A 17,161-nucleotide genomic window follows, 5' to 3' on the forward strand; every position below is an offset into this window, starting at 1 on the left:
CGGTGGGTTCATTCCGTCCAAAACGCACTCGAAGAAGTATAAATCTTTGTTTTGGATGAATAGATTGGTCAAAGAACCCACCCGCGTGCTGTTCACGGCAGCAGACAGTTTTGAGTTATAGTAAACCTTTGAGAGTTCTTGCCGTGTAATCCTATTGCATGCGTTTATTGGGTCGTTCCATAATTCTGGTAAGCCAAGTGACATAAATGATCTTTTTATATAGGATAACCAAGGAATGGAGTTAGCTTTTGGAGTGTTTAGAAACTCCTGGAGCTCAGTCCTGTATTTGACAAGATCAATGCTGCTCCATATTCTTCGCCAGAATGTTAATGGCTTGAGTCCCAATTCGTCCTCAATTGGCCTAATGTTCAAATCCAAACTCAGGGGCAGCAGGGGCGAACTTGCGGGAAGGGCTGCCAGCTGCCTGATGAATTTTTTTCAGTAAGCAACAGTTTGTGGGCGGTGGCATGGCCCCAAAGTTCGCCCCCATATGTAACTGCCCCCCGGGCCTGTGCTTTATAAATTTGGATGATTGGACTCAGTGGGCAGTATGTGGAGTTCTTAACCATCCTTGATATCCCTCCCACTAGCTGCACTAATTTTAAATTACATTTAGTTATGTGTGTGTCCCAGGTCATTTTCTCGTTGATGGTTACCCCCAAGTACTCAAAGGTATTGACTCTCTCCAGGCGAACCGAGCCAGGCAGGGGATTTGGTCGTGTTGACTGAAAGGGATTTAGGACCATGTATTTAGTTTTTTGAGCGTTAATCTCAAGTCCCCTTTCTGTACAGAAATCAAGAAATCCATCCAATATCCTTTGGATCCCCGTGGGGAATTTAGATAGCAGCAGGGTGTCATCCGCAAACATAATAGCGGGCACCCTGCTGCCATCCAACTTGGCGGCATCAATATCTGGAATCCTTGTCAGGTGAGCAATCACCCCGTTGACAAAGAGGCAGAACAGGGTCGGTGCAAGAACGCAACCCTGTCTAACCCCTCTGTCAACGGGGAATTTGTCTGTGAGGTCCCCCTTCCTTCCACACCTGACACGAGCAAAGTTGTTCTGGTGGAGTTTAATTAAGATGGATAGAATTTCTGCCGGGACACCCATCTCTGCCAAGACTCTCCATAATTTTGGTCTAGGGACCAAGTCGAAGGCAGCTCTTAGGTCCACAAACACAGTGTACAAGCTGCTCCTCTCAACTAATGCGGTCTTCCAATAGATGAGGTTAAGACGAAATATTTGGTCAGTTGTTGATATCCCTGTTCTAAAGCCTGCCTGATATGGGCTCAGAATAGCATGCTCCTCTAGCCAACTCTGGAGCCGATCTAATATTAACCTCCCAAAAAGTTTCTGGGACACGTCTATGAGGCTGATGGGCCTATAGTTAGCTGGGAGTAGAGGGGAGCCCTTTTTAAATATGGGGACCACCTCCGCTCCCAACCAAGTACAGGGCACATCCATGCCCCTCAGAACAGCATTAAATAGTACCAGTAGATAGGGGGTCCATACCTCCGGCTCCTGTTTATTTTTTTTATTTTTATTTTATTTTTTATTTTTTTCAAAAACCTTTATTTGAGCAAGCATAGAAAAATACAAGAATGGGCCTACAACCTCACGGGCTGGCCGCTAATAATAAGGCACAAGGAAATAAATAGAAATGTACTCCCGTGGTCAGGCACAAATCAAGTACCAAGCATTACTCCAAACATATCACAGAGCATATTGATTTTCTGTTTTATACATAAACACAACAAACACTAAAAAAGGCGAATGCATAGTAATCAAGGTCAGCCCAAAGAACGGAGGGGATGGTCAGCAATCAGGAGAACATAACAAGAGCCCGGAGACTCTAATAAGGTTGGGGGGGGGGGGAGCAGCGGGGAGAACCGGAAATGCACAAGACAGTATGCAAAGGTTTCGGGAACGCTCGCCTAGGGAGATAGAGTAACATCAGTAGTGCCAACAAGGGGAGGGGTACAGATATCCCCACGATATTCATTCCACTGGCCCCAAATCTTCGTCCACGCCCTGGGTCTGCCCCTGGCCACATATACAGTCTTCTCACGAAACATGGACCAGTCCATGTTGTCCTCCCATTTCGAGACCTCAGGGGGTCTGGATGCGCCCCAGAGTTGCGCAATATCCCGTTTTGCAATCATGTAACCCAAGGTAGCCCATCTGGTCTGGGCTACAGAATAGTCAGTGGGTTCCCACACATTCAACAGACACCGTCGTGTCTCCGGCCGCAGGGCAACACCAGTCACAGCAGTCATCACCTCAAGCACAGAAGTCCAGTAGGCCGCCACCACTGGGCACTCCCAAAGAATATGTAAAAAGGTAGCACTCGACCCACAACCACGCTTACATAACCCATCCGGGGAAAAGCCCATTGACACCAGACGCGGACCAGTGACATACACTCGATGAAGGATTTTAAGTTGAACCAAACGGAGACGGGCAGGGATGGCTACTTCTTTCGGAGAAGAGAGTGCCGATTGCCAATCCTCGTCGTCCAGTTCCAACCCATCGCCGACCCAAACCTCCCGAAGTCGGACCAATAAGTCTGCCCGATGATTGATCAGCTTCTTATAGATCAGGGAAATAGTGCTATCAGGCAGGTGGCCATCAAGGACACGATCTTCGAGGGGGGAAGACTCGGGCAGGGTCTCATCAGGAGTCAGGACTGAGGCGAGGGCGTGTCGGACCTGCAGATAACGAAAAAATTCTCTACCATTCAAACCGTATTCCGCCTGGAGGGCCTGGAACGACTTCACACTACCTTTCGAACAGACATCACCCACCTTACATATCCCAATCATATCCCAGCGGTCGAAGCCCTTAGTAGACCAGAGGCACCCCAAACGTTCAGAGGCATAAAGCGGCGTCGCCAATGTCATTCGATCCTCCCATCCCAAACTCACATTCGCGGCTCGCCACACAGTGACTGCAATCCTGGACGGACCCACAAGATGGCGCCCGGCTGATCGAGAATAAAGCACTCTATTAAAGTCCCCACCCGGCAGCTGGAGTTTATCCATCTCAAACGCAGGATTTCGACCCGGTGAAAACATCACGTGATTAATAGCAGACAACTGGGAAGCCCAATAATATCTCTTGATGTCGGGGAGCGCCATGCCCCCGTCGTACCAAGGGATGGTGAGTTTCGCGAGGGCAATACGTGGACGCCCATCCCAAATCAATTGCCTTTGAAGACTCTCGATCTCTCGGAAGTAGGTCTTGGGGATATCGTCATAGGAATTCTGGAGCGCATAGAGGAACCGCGGCAAGGACATCATTTTAAACAGGGCCGCCCTGCCCAGAGGAGACAAAGGGAGCTTACGCCAACGGGCCACGTCCAGTCGCAATCTAAGCAACGGGGGGAGGAGATTACGCTCAAATCGGAGCGAGGAGTCCAACGTAATGAAGATCCCTAAATATTTGAAGCCAGACTGGACCACCTGTATAGGAAGTCTGCTCGGCAATGGGGGTAAAACACCCGAAAGAACATACACGCAGGACTTGGCCCAGTTAATAACGAGGCCTGAGTTGGCTCCAAATGAAGTAAGAACATCAAATAAAACAGTCAGAGATTTACGCGGGGAGGTGAGATATAGACGAATGTCGTCCGCGTAAAGCGGGACGCGGTCCTCAAAGTCCGGTGACCAGCGAATTCCCTTAAGCGAAGGCTCCCACCGAAGCCATGCAGCTAACGGTTCCAAGGAAAGTGCAAAAAGCAACGGAGACAAGGGGCAACCCTGACGGGTTCCCCGGCCAAGGGTGAAAGGGGTCGAAACTCTACCGTTTACCACTACTTGTGCTAGGGGTTCAGCATACAATAACTTGACCCAACCAATAAACTCAGGCCCGAAACCAAATTTCTCAAGAGCCGCCCAAAGATAAGGCCATTCCACAGTGTCAAAAGCCAGTGAGGCATCCAACGACGCCAAAATGGCCGGCTCCGTCAGAAGCCCCGCCCTCGCAATCGCACCGTGGAGACGACGTAGGTTAAGAGCCGTGTTGCGATGCGGGATAAATCCGGATTGATCTGGATGGACCAAGTCACTAATGACCGTCAGAAGGCGGGTCGCCAGGAGTTTCGCCAATACCTTGGGCTCAACATTCAGCAGGGATATGGGTCTATAGGATGAACAAAGGTCCCGCGGTTTACCATCCTTGGGGATGACAACTATCGTGGCCAGACGCTGATCATATGGGAGAACACCCCGTTCCCGGGACTCCAGAAACATGGCGCGAAGATATGGCGCCACTCTGTCGGGACGTAGCTTGTACAGTTCAATTGGCAACCCGTTCGGGCCCAATGCTTTGCCCGAACGGAGTGAACGGATGGCAGTAGCTATCTCATCAACAGTAAAGGGGGAATCCAACGCTACACGATCCAAATCGGAAACACTGGGCAGAGCTATGTCACGCAACAGAAGGCGAGAGTCAGCCACATCCCTCACAGACACAGGGGTATAAACCACGCGAAAATACTCAGCAAAACAGTCAACTATTCCAACCGGGTCCGTCACACTCTCACCACTCGATGATTGAATCACGGGCACCACACGATTAGCTCTCTCCTTCTTATCCAACCATGCCAGCAATTTACCCGCTTTGTCCCCCACATCATACAAACGACCCTGTTGCTCCCGAAACATCAATTTAGCAGCATCCGTGACCACAGACTTATAGGCAAATTGTTTCAGACCCAGGGCGTGGAGTTTCGCAGACGTGACCCCCGATTCCAAAGCAGCCTCCAGTGCAGAAACCTCCCCCTCAAGGTCCACCACCTCCCGATTCCTCGCCTTCTTAGCTTCCACAATAAGGGAGAGGGCCTGCCCACGAATCACCGTCTTAAAAGCCTCCCACAGGGACACCGCAGAGGAAACCGACCCCTCGTTATCCCGAAAATATGCGTCCAAAGACTTAAGCAAAAGGCTGCGGGTCTCGGGGGAGGTAAGGTACCACGGGTTGATAGGAGCCACCCAGCCCACCGCCTCCACTCCAACCTCAAAACGGAGCCAGAGTGGAGAGTGGTCAGAAATGCCCCTGGGTAGGTGTACAATCTCACGCACCGCTGGCGACTGAGCCGCAGGCATCAGGAAATAATCCAGTCTAGACAGACTCCCATGGGCCCCAGAGTGAAAGGTGTATTGAAGCTGAGTAGGATGCAAAAGCCTCCAGCAATCCACCAATCCAAATGTATCCAAAAACCCACCCAACCACTGTTGGGCCGCAGGAGTATCTCTAGGGGGGTGGCGATCGTGTAGACCGGAGAACACCGAATTAAAATCACCCGCCATAAATAGAGTACTATTAGGGAGGTCCAACAACACACGGCCCAAATCGGAAAAGGTAGAAGTCTGCAGGCCGGGGGGTACATAAACCGTAAATAAGGAGAGGGCACGACCCTCATAGCGACCCACAAGGACAGCATATCGCCCCCGGTCATCCAGAATCACATCATCAATAGCTAGGGGGAGGGAGGCCCGAACAAGGATACCCACACCCCTAGAACCCGAGGTAAACCCCGAATGTGCTACGAGGCGATAGCCCCACCTATTCATCGCATGACAGACATTGCCCACCAAATGAGTCTCCTGCAGGAAAACAATATCTGGAGATAAACGTCGTATGCATTTCAACACCACACTCCGTTTGATACGGTCCCCCAGACCGTTAACGTTCCACGAAACAAATCTCAACCCGCTACCCCCCATCCCACCCAACAACGCCAAAACCCCCCACCAATGAGCATGACACAAGAAACATCATCAAATACAGGATAGAGTCGCCTTGAGAACAGAACACACAAACAACGAACTTCCCAACCGCCCACCCCCCAACTAACAAGAGAACACCCCCCACCCTGCACCCCTGCAAAAAGCTAAAAAGCCACCCCAACCTGCAGTGTGCCTGTCGCCCAAGAACCCCCATTCTACACAAAGACCCCGGAGGAGGAAAGGCTCCGTCCCACCCGCCACCCCGATCAAGACCAATAACGAGAAAAAGCATACATCAAATCACATAAGCAGTAGAGGAACGTAGGCATACACTCCTGGAAAAAGTTATTCCAGACAAGGCACCAGGCGAAGACGAAATGTTCAGCTCTCTACACCACCTTCAGCACCGCCCGGGTGGGCATCGGACTCAGTATCAGGAGGCCGGTCAGGCAAGGAGTCCAGCCAGTCATTCCCAGCATCCGGCCGATCAAAGAAAAAAGTTCGGTCATTGTACTCAACCCGCAGCCTGGTCGGAAAAAGCATAGCGTAGCGCATCCCCATGTCCCTAAGACGCTTCTTGGCACCACGAAATCCCATTCGCTGCTTCTGGACCGGTTGGGAAAAGTCCGGATAAAAGTTCACCGTGGCATTCTCAAAGGCCACCGGGCCCTTCACACGTGATGCTTGCAGGATAGCGTCCCGATCCCTATAGTGGAAAAGTTTTGCAACAATAGGTCTCGGCGGGGCACCTGGCTTACCCCGGCCCCCCGGAACACGATGTGCACGCTCCACTGTGAAAAATTTACTCAGTCCAGATGGAGAGAGGTGGTTTTGGATCAGGTCTTCAACCAAGAGATCAACCGAGTGGGGTTCTGGATTCTCCGGAACACCAACCACGCGAACATTACAGCGACGCGCCCTGTTCTCAAAGTCTTCCAAGCGCCGGGTCATGAAATCGTTCACCCTACGGAGATTGCCAATCTCCGTCTGTATCTCAGAGACGTCTGCCGTGAGGCTGGAGGATTTGATGTCCAATGATTTCACCTTTTCATTGGTTTTTGATAGATCGGCTCGAATTAAGTTCACATCAATGGCCACGGTGTCAATTTTGTGGGCCAAGGTTTCATATTGTTGGCCTATCGACTCCCTCATGCCAGAAATGGCGCCCATGATGTCCTGCAAGGAAGGCTCCGTCGACGCATCCACGATGTGGTCAGAAGCGCTGGAACCGGGCAGGGCAGCTCCGGGGGACCCCTTAGAGTGGGTATAACGGTCCATGACGTTAGATTGGACCGGACCCCCGCGCAGAGGTGTCTTCGTCTTCCGTGTCTCCCGGTCCCCTCTGCCCGCCATTTTGGAGATGCGTCACAAGGAGATTCACCAGGGTCAACGGACCGGGCACCAGAAAGGGAGGCCTCGGGACCCAAGGACCGCCACAAGGGTACCGCCAGGATAGGGACAGCCAAACAGGAGAATAGTCCAGCCAAAGGCCCGACAGCCGACTCGTGCCCTGGACCCAGCTCTGGCCCGACTCTCTAGCCGATGTCTCAGCCTGAGGCAGAATCGAAACCGAAACTTAAGAGGGGGACCCACAAGTCCAATCCCCCTGCCGTTGTTGTTCAACTCCAAGACGGCCACTGAACCTCACCCATTCCCGGGCGCACCTCAAGGGCGGAGCCCAAAAGTTCGAATCACCGTAACTCCGGCACCCGGTGTCAAAATGAATTTCTGAAAGGACCAGGTAGATCAGCCCAACGTCCTCTATACAAATCCTCGTGGAAAATCAGGATTTGTTCAGGATATTATGCCGGGAGTGGCGGGGGTCCGGGGAGCGCTGTGCTCACGCGGCCATCTCGGATGCCCGCCAAGCTCCTCCCTCTCCGGCTCCTGTTTAAACAGGTCACAGGTCGACCATCCAAACCAGGGGCTTTGCCCGATGGTAGGCCTGTGATCTCGGCTCTAACCTCCTTTTCTGTGAAGAGCTCCCCTCTTGGTTGAATTTGAACTGGAGGGGATAAATAGCCTCTGGCCCCGTTTTCCGCTGTATAGAGTGATTGGAAATGTTCTTGCCAAGCACTTGGGGCAATGTTTGGTTCTATTGCGGGAGCTAGATCTTCACACCCCCTATTTACTATACGCCAGAATTTCCGGGAGTCCTTTAAAGCTAGGGAAGTTGAAAGTTCCTCCCACTTGTTCTGGTCCCATTCCATCTTGGTGCTCTTGACCATATTCTTATATGCCCCTCTTCTGGACTGTATCTCTGTCCGAGTTTTACCCTCTTTGATAGCAGAGAGAAGGTCCCCCTTTAACTTGCGACAGCTTGCATTATACCATGTGGGACGGTGATAGCCAGCTCCTCTGTTATTGGACTTAGAAGAGAGAACTGTAGCCAAATTCCTAGTTAATTCCTCGTGTAGGGAAGGCATTATTGTATATGTTTCCCAAGTGGATGATTCCCAATTAAGACAGCCAACTTTTTCTAATATTGGGATTGCTCTTGTATAGAGTAATGATAGTTTTTCCCTATTGGTAGCCAGTTTTTCCCATCTAATCCTCTTCCTATTGTTCTCAAGGCGCAAGCTTGGGTTTGGGTTTAACGCCCCAAGTGCATGGTCCCTCCCCTTCTGTCTCGGATTCACATAGTCAAGGTCCAGGGCGTTGTGATCACTATCAGTTCTTGGTAGCACTCTGAAGTCGACTATATGATGCCAAGAGGACAATTGAACTGAAACATAATCTATTCTTGACTCCTTTCCTATCTTGTTAAAAGTATGTTTGCTAGGATTTTCAGATTTAGTTCGACCATTGCACGCCCTAATTCCTTGTTTAAGGGTTAGGGCAGTAATCTGTAATGCAAGTGCGGTCCATGCTCTAGGCGGTGGAGCTACCGTTGGAGGGACTCGCCATCTTGCATCCTCTTCGAATGAGGAACAGTCTAGGAGGCCTGTAAGAGGCTCAAAGTGTGAATTAAAATCCCCTCCTATGACGAATGGAATCCCTGTTGGTAAATCATTTAGGAAATCTGAAAGTTCCTCGATGGTAGTCGATTCTCTTGCTACGTTTATTGGTCTAGAATAGACATTTATCAAGACTAGTCTACGAGAATTCGACCAATCGAGCTGCACGTCTAGGATATCTTCTGAGGTCAGTGGGAGTCGTATAGCTTTGCATCCCAGGTGAGTTGCCACCCATATTGCAAGGCCACCAGAGGGGCGGCCTCTACCCCCCCATTTGGCTGGAATGTAGAATGATGCAAAACCTTGTGGGTGGAGGTCTTCCCTCGCCCAGGTTTCTTGAAGGAGATATATATCTTTGGAATCGATAAATGGTAACCATCCAAGATGGTCCCACTTGTTTCCCAAGCCTGCCACATTCCATGAAAGTATTTTCAGGAAGTGCGACTTGTCATTTGCTGTTATTAATGGAGGGGGGAGCTTGATCAATTGCCGGTAGCATGGGGTTAGATGGTATGTTCACGTCCATTCTAGGTTCTATTCTCTCCCTATAGTTATCAAGATGATCAGTATTAACCATTTTAGGGTCTCTTGTATGAGTCTCTTCTCTTAGCTGACCGATCTTAACTATTCTCTGTTGCGTGGTGCTAAATATGATGGACCTATCCGAGCCCTCTCTATAACAGGGGAAAAACTCCTTGTCATGAGGGCTCACCTGTCAATCCACCATTTCCAACGCACTGTATCTGTTAGATGTTGGGAAGTAAGTTGGATGTTGGAATTTGGGACGATATTCTCTTCTATTTCTTTCCCCCCAGACGCCTCCCCTCCCATAATACGTTTCCCAACCCACCTCCTCCAAGATCGGTGTGGGGAACAGCTGATGTTGGGTTCTATGGTAATTGGGGTTTATTCTCCCAGAGTGATCCCACTCGTCCCCCCTCCCAAAAGGAATGCTCCAACTCTCCACATCCCCTTCAAACGTCAATGGTGGGTAGAAGAAGGAAAGAGGTAGTGACTTAATAGAGGTTTCCTGGTCATCCGAGTGCCATCCACAAATCAAGGTGACTGCCCTAGAGTCTCTAAAAGTTGTCAACACACAATCCCCCTGGATGGTTTTCTTGGAGTTGCCTATCCATGGGACCCTTCTAACCATCAGGACATCACCAGTTATGCCCCGTGGTAGAGGTCTATACATGGATAGCCAGCTGATCACCTTATTCTTCAGGGAAGCTGTTATTTCCCTGAAGGTGGATTTAAGCTCTGGTACCCCTGCTAGAATTACTGTATAGGGGCTAGCCTCTGGGGGAAGGTGGACCGGTCTGGGTTTTCTGGTGTTCCCAGATGTCTTGCCTGCTGGTGAGGTTTGAAAGTGTGAGTCAGTAGGAGCTTGTTTATTATCCTTATTGTCTTTGTTATTAGCCTGATGAGGTGGATGTAATGATTGAAGCGTTACGGTTGTACTGGAGTTTTGTTCCTTCGTCTGGGGTAAGGAGGGCGTGGTTATTGGGGGAGTTAGTTTCGCCTTTTGCGCCAGAGGAGCAGCCCTATTCTCTTTCCTGGCGTTTATTGGTGGTTCCCTTTTGTTCTTAGTCTCTGTAGCCCCTTTACCACCCATTATCCACTTTTAAGCTATCAGCTAGTTGAACTGTCGATTTTTCTATAGTTACAAGCCTAGCTTCCATTTTAATTAGACGTGCTTCGAGAGGACTTAATAGGGATCTAATGAGAGTACCTATGTCTCCTAAGGTAATATCCTCGCTAGAGGAATTAATAGAATGCTCTGTAGTCTCTCTAATCAAAACATCCGGGGCTGTTATCTCTATTACCTCAGAAGACCTAGTCTGTGCAGTGGGTGTGGCAGATCTAATGGCTTCGGGGATGGGATTTAGTTTAGGAGTTTTTGTCTTTTTTTCCCTTCTTTTTTGGTATTGGGTTTCCTTTTAGGGATTCCCCCCTCTTGCCCCCTGCAGTGAATTATCGGCTGTGTCATTGTCAATATTTACCTGTGCAACTAAGGGTATAATAGTTTGTGGACTCGGCTGTGAATGTGTAATTGGGAGGTACAACATGCTCATATCCGCAATTTCACTGATGTCCTTTGTGATGCTAAATGATATTGAATTTAATGTGTCCAGATTCACTAGAGAGTTAGCAGCACCGGGTGTCTCAGTGTGAGGATCAGTAATGGGAGTGAGTGATCTGTTCGGGTCTCCATGCACGGGGGACTTAGCGTGTGCCAGTTGGCCCATGGAGGATCTCCGTGCCCAATCCAGTTCTAGTGAAATACGCCTTTCTAGCACCGTAATTTCATCTATCAGTTGAGAGCCCGCCTTTGCAAAATAATTTTCAAGCGTACCTTTAGCGGCTCCTACTACGCTGAGTTGCTTTTACTGCGGGTTTCCCTTGTGGTCATCCTGTGGCAGTATGTCAATCAGTCTTTAGAAGGCGGGAAGTCCAAAACACGAAGATGCCAGATCAGGGGGGTAGCCCGGTCCCGGTCTCTCCCGTCCTCGAACGGCCCGCCCTTTGCCCGGGCTTCGCTCCGACCCGCGCGTGACCCACGTACGCGGGAAATAGGCTGTTTATGTACGTGTGTAATGAGGGCGTGTCAACAGGGAGAGCGGGCCAGGTGGTGATTATCGGCCTCGCAGGGACTCCTGGAAGTCCGAGTCCCTGCCTTCACGCTCGCAGCCCTGGTCTCCTCACAAGCCCCCACGGAGTAAGTTGGTGAAGCGGGACCCGCGGAGCAGGTCCGGCGAACTGTAGCGTTCTGCACAACGCTCTTCCCAGCAGTAGAAAACACTGTCCACAGCTCCGCTTTTCGGCAAGCACAAGCACACAAGAAGCGACCCACTGGAGCCAAGGGACGATGAGGGTTATATCCAGTCAGTGAATTGTGGGCGTGTCAACAGGGAGAGCGGGCCAGGTGGTGATTATCGGCCTCGCAGGGACTTCTGGAAGTCCGAGTCCCTGCCTTCACGCTCGTAGCCCTGGACTCCTCACAAGCCCCCACGGAGTAAGTAGGCGAACTGTAGCGTTCTGCACAATGCTCTTCCCAGCAGCAGAAAACACTGTCCACAGCTCCGCTTTTCGGCAAGTACAAGCACACAAGAAGCGACCCACTGGAGCCAAGGGACGATGAGGGTTATATCCAGTCAGTGAATTGTGGGCGTGTCAACAGGGAGAGCGGGCCAGGTGGTGATTATCGGCCTCGCAGGGACTCCTGGAAGTTCGAGTCCCTGCCTTCACGCTCGCAGCCCTGGACTCCTCACAAGCCCCCATGGAGTAAGTAGGTGAAGCGGGACCCGCGGAGCGGGTCCGGCGAACTGTAGCGCTCTGCACAACGCTCTTCCCAGCAGTAGAAAACACTGTCCACAGCTCCACTTTTCGGCAAGCACAAGCACACAAGAAGCGACCCACTGGAGCCAAGGGACGATGAGTGTTATATCCAGTCAGTGAATTGTGGGCGTGTCAACAGGGAGAGTGGGCCAGGTGGTGATTATCGGCCTCGCAGGGACTCCTGGAAGTTCGAGTCCCTGCCTTCACGCTCGCAGCCCTGGACTCCTCACAAGCCCCCACGGAGTAAGTAGGTGAAGCGGGACCCGCGGAGCGGGTCCGGCGAATTTACCCACTTTGAATAGGATCTCTACCAACTTAAGCCGTTCTGATGTGGGTAGGCTGAGTAGGCAGTCAGCAGCTTCAGGACCTTCTATTACGTGAATTTGGGCCTGGATTGTCCTGTCCTTGTAAGTTAGCATTGTTGGATATCGTCCTAGGCATGGCTGTGGTTCCTTGGATATCCACATGTAGGCGTGCTCTGCGGCTCGTTCTAACTTCGGTTTCGGATACATTTTGTCATATTCAGTTGTGCAGATGTAATTGAGTGAGGCTCCTGTGTCCAGAACAAATTTGGCGAAGTAGTTACCCATTTGAATGTCTAGTCGGGGATATTTCTTCAACCGGCCTGGGTCTGCTACCATGCATACGTATTTATCACGGTCTTGTAATATGGGAGTGAGGGCGTATGATTCTCTTGATGTTGACCGGCGAGATCGGTATGAGGCATGTGACTGGGCGCTAGACCGGGACGAGCTAGTTGATGCACCGCCCTCACGTGGTGGCGTGTTCCAGTCCTTCGCCTGGCTGGTCCTAATTCTTTACGCCGTGTTTGCACATAGCTTCGAAGTGATTGTCTCTCACGCATCAGTGACATTGTTGTCCCATGGCCGGGCAGGTGCCTGTATGTGGGTAGTCCAGGCCACAGCGGTAGCAATGTGGCGATTTTTTCTGGGTGTTGCTGTTTCTGGTCCCACCACGGGGCGAACTTGTGGGTTTACCAAGCCTCCGATAATCTGACCGACATCTCACTTCCGTCTGGGATTGAACTCGGAGGGCTTGTTCTCGTTTTTCTGTTTTCCCAGCTTCCATTTTCTTTGCATGTTCTTCGGCTTGATCATTTATACGTGTGAGTTCCTCAATGTCGTCAAGTGAGTAATGTTTCTTTATTAGCCGACGTCATAGTGATTGGCATCCTTCGATGATGTGTAGGCGAAGCGCATCTTCAGTATTAAAATTGTCAAACTCACAGTATCGTGTCAGACGCTTTAGTCGCGAAATGAAATCACCCATGGATTCATTGCGTTCTTGGGATGCAAGATTGAAGGAGTAGCATTCATAATCTAGGTTAAATTTGTGAAGAAATTTCCTATTCAGAGCTGCTCACATGCCCAATACATCAGACTATGCAACCATCAGCTACCCGCTGTGAGAGCTAATGAGACCAGGCCAAACATTTCACTGGTCCAAAGCATGCAAGCATGCTTTCAACGAGATCAAATGGGCTGTGCGCTCTACCCCCCACTTGGCTTACTTCAACCCCAAACGGAAAACCGAATTCAGTTGACACCAGTCCTGTTGGTCTAGCTGCCATCCTAGCCCAGTATGATGATGAGCGTCACATCGTAGCCTATGCCAGCCGCAGCTTCACTGACACGGAGAAGGCGTACTCCCAACCGGAGAAGGAAAGTCTGGCAGTTGTGTGGGCATGCGAATATTCCCATTTGTTAGTATATGGGAAGCACTTCACACTTCTCACCGACCATCAGGCCTTAATCACCATCTTCGGTAACCCACGAGTACAGATGCCTACAAGGATCGAGAGGTAGGGGATCCACTTGCAAGACTACACATACACCATTCTTCACAAACCGGGAAAGGCAGAGAACCCAGTGGACTACATATTACGTCAACCCCAAGTACTGACACAGACACGCAACTTGCTAGCCGAATAATACCTCCATTTCGTTATTGACCAAGCACGCCCAACTACAGTCCCACTAGACGCCATTGTAGAAGTCACTGCCAAGGATGTCACACTCCAGGACGTCATGAAACGCATTCGCATAGACTCATGGAGACATCTGGAGGACTCGCAAACTACCATCGCTATTAATATGGAAGAACTCTGATCTTTCAGACACGTCAAGGATGATCTAACAATCAGTGCAGATGGGCTGTTACTAACAGACAGAAGGATTGTCATCCCATACCAACTAAGACAAGGGACCTTCAATTTAGCACACGAAGGCTACAGAGGCGTATTAGCCACAAAGAAAGCGCTGAGAGAGAGGGTCTGGTTCCTGTCCCTTGACCAAATGGTAGAAGCCACGCTTAAAGACTACCCACAATGCCAACTAGTAGGGCGAGAAGAACTACATGCCCCACTGCAGATGTCTGATCTCCCAGACAGCGTGTGGCAACAAGTAGCTGTCGATTTCTTCGGCCCTCTAAAGTCTTGGAAATATATCATTGCCATCATGGACGAATATTCTTGATTTCCCATTGCACGTCAAATATCCACAAAAGCTTCTACCGTAATACCCATCCTTGACGAATATTCGCAGCATGGGGAATCCCCAAGATAGTGAAAATAGACAATAGACCACCTTTCAATAGACACAAGTTTACGGAATTCGCAAATCACCTGAATTTTAAACACCGGAAAATCACTCCTTTATGACCTCAAGCCAATGGGATGTTTGAGCGCTTCATGGCCACCCTGAAGAAAACAATACAACAAGCTGAACTGTCCCAGCGTGACATCCAACCAGTACTTAATAAAGTACTGTGAGCATCAGAACCACACCATACAGCACCACCAACAGGTGCCCCGCCACTCTGATGCACAGGAGGACACCGCGCACCAGGATACTGACCTCGGATGCAGTCATGTGATCCAGACTCCCAACCTCAGATCAGGAGACACCAATGAACCTCGATAGAGACAAGAAAGCAACGATGAAAGACTACGCCAATAATCATTGTGCAAAGGCGTCTGACATTCAAGAAGCAGATTGGGTACTAGTGAAGCAGGAACAGAGAACCAAAGCTGTCAGCTGTTATCATGCCCACCCGCTACAAGTAGTGAAGAGGAAAGGGAACATGATCACAGCTGCCTCCACAAATAAGAGGACCACAAGAAATGTGTCACACTTCAAGAAGTGCAATCAGCGGCATATGATCGAGAAGACGAAACAGATGGAGACACGGACACCTTAGACCCAGGAGCGGACAACCTCGAAGAACGCCTTTGTGTCATTAACACGGATGAAATCGGAGAGCGGCATCCTCATTGCTGGCCACATGGGACCATTCGAAGACCAGTTTGACTCATTAAAGAACTTTAAAGAATAGAAAGATCTAAGGTAACTGACAAATCACAAAAGAGGGAGAGGTCATGTTGCCATGCCTGACTCTGTCCAGGACTTCCTGGTCAGGCATGGCAGGAAGCGGATGGGAGGGGTGGCGTTGGGGAGCGCCAGTTGATGCGAGTACGGGGCAAATAAAGATGTATAGCGCATAACTCGTGTCTGTGTGTTTAAGCGTGCAACGCGAAAGGTGTCTCTTTACTTACTGTGCCTGTCACTGCCTTCATGACCTTGGAGACTAGGGTTTGCAAGTGATGTACGGGAGGGAGGGCAAACGACTAGCAAGGGGTAGAAACTACTACCACTCTATAGACATAATTGACAGTCTAAATGAAAGCAATAACATTTCTGGAGTTTAATATTTCTGCTTGTGTGCAGACTCTGCACCTCACCACCAGGAGCTCACATAGCTGATTCCTGGGAAGTCATTCAGCAGAAATCCTGGGGGGACATGGTTTCTGGCACAGAAGAGGGTATGGGGAATTGGCTTGCTCTCCCTAACCAAACAGTTTCCTTGTTCTGCTGCTTGACTTGCATGTAATGCGCATATAGTAGCACCATTATTCCATACATGGAAATTGTGAAGTAGAAATGACTTCTGTGATCTTCAATGATCCTGTTCTGTAGTATCAATGTTATTAGCACTTCCATAGCCAACTAAGGCGGACTATAGCCAAACAATAAAAATGGACAGCATAAAAAAGGTAAGCAAGTTATAGAAAACAAAAATGTGAACCTCCACCCTCTTCTGCCCACAGTAGTTTATACTCTTTAAAATTTACAATATTCTCTGTTGTAGCTGAGATCATGGGGAGAGCAATACAGTAGTTTGGCATGCTGTGTTTTCAATACTGTGTAAGTGGAATTGCCTGACCAAACCCTTCTATCTGTTCCAGAAAAACCAGTTATTGGAAGACCAGATATTGGACGTTCGCAGACGCAGGATCGGTATGTATTACAGGCACAATTTGTGTTAATGCACGAATTGGGTCAGACTTTTTAATTCCTTAAACTGCTCTGGTTTGTTATTAGATAGACTGTTTGTTGTATTCACATGTGGCAGTCCAGGATAACTGAATGTTAATGGTCTCTATGATGGAGGCATTGATAGAGCGTGTTCCTGATTAGGGTTTAGATTCAGTGCAGCTTTCATCTTATCAACTGTGCAGGGTGTTGAACATAGACACTAAAGTAACATATTAGACTTGTTTCTTTAGTGCAATTTCACCCCTGAGGAGTCTCATCGTGTTTGACAGATAATTAATTTTTATTGTTACCAATTCATTGGCACACATTTGATAGACCTTGGATGGATGAATTAAAGTGGACCCACCAGGATTTGAACCTGTGATCATGACAAATTTAAATCCCTGGATTTGATGTATTAGTCCACTGAGCCACCAGACCCGGCATCTTCAGGTGATTGCATCTATGCTACTGTGAGTTGTCTAATTTAGCATCTAGCCAAATCAATGCAGATTTACTTCAGAGAGGAATACAATGGTGCATTTAAGGAGGTTGCGATGTGCACAGCAATTTTCACTGACCGCAGGGGATAAATATTCATTCATGGCTCTGAATTTGGGGAAGACCTTTCATACACTACCTTGGCGGTTTTGGATTTTGAGCCCAGCTCCGAAGAAATTTGGCCCGACATTTGCAGCATGGGATAATCTCTTCTCTATGGACGCTAAAACTTGAGTTAAAATTGGCAACGTTTTCTCTGAAAAGTGCATGTTGTAGAGCGAGATGGTCTCAATGCTGTC

The 17,161-nt window shown here is 49.4% G+C and overlaps 1 protein-coding gene across 4 annotated transcripts in view; it reads left to right on the forward strand.

Annotated features, from left to right (window-relative positions):
* Positions 1–17,161, forward strand: part of LOC144761610 (centromere protein H-like) — a 308,640-nt gene that overhangs the window by 220,095 nt on the left and 71,384 nt on the right. For all 4 annotated transcript variants that reach the window (XM_078646907.1, XM_078646910.1, XM_078646911.1 and 1 more), the window contains one exon: positions 16,292–16,343. In XM_078646907.1, coding sequence (XP_078503033.1) covers positions 16,292–16,343 — 52 coding nt within the window. The remainder of the gene's footprint in view (positions 1–16,291; positions 16,344–17,161) is intronic.

Source organism: Lissotriton helveticus, chromosome 6 (genome assembly GCF_964261635.1).
Source record: "Lissotriton helveticus chromosome 6, aLisHel1.1, whole genome shotgun sequence".
Classification (NCBI taxonomy): domain Eukaryota; kingdom Metazoa; phylum Chordata; class Amphibia; order Caudata; family Salamandridae; genus Lissotriton; species Lissotriton helveticus.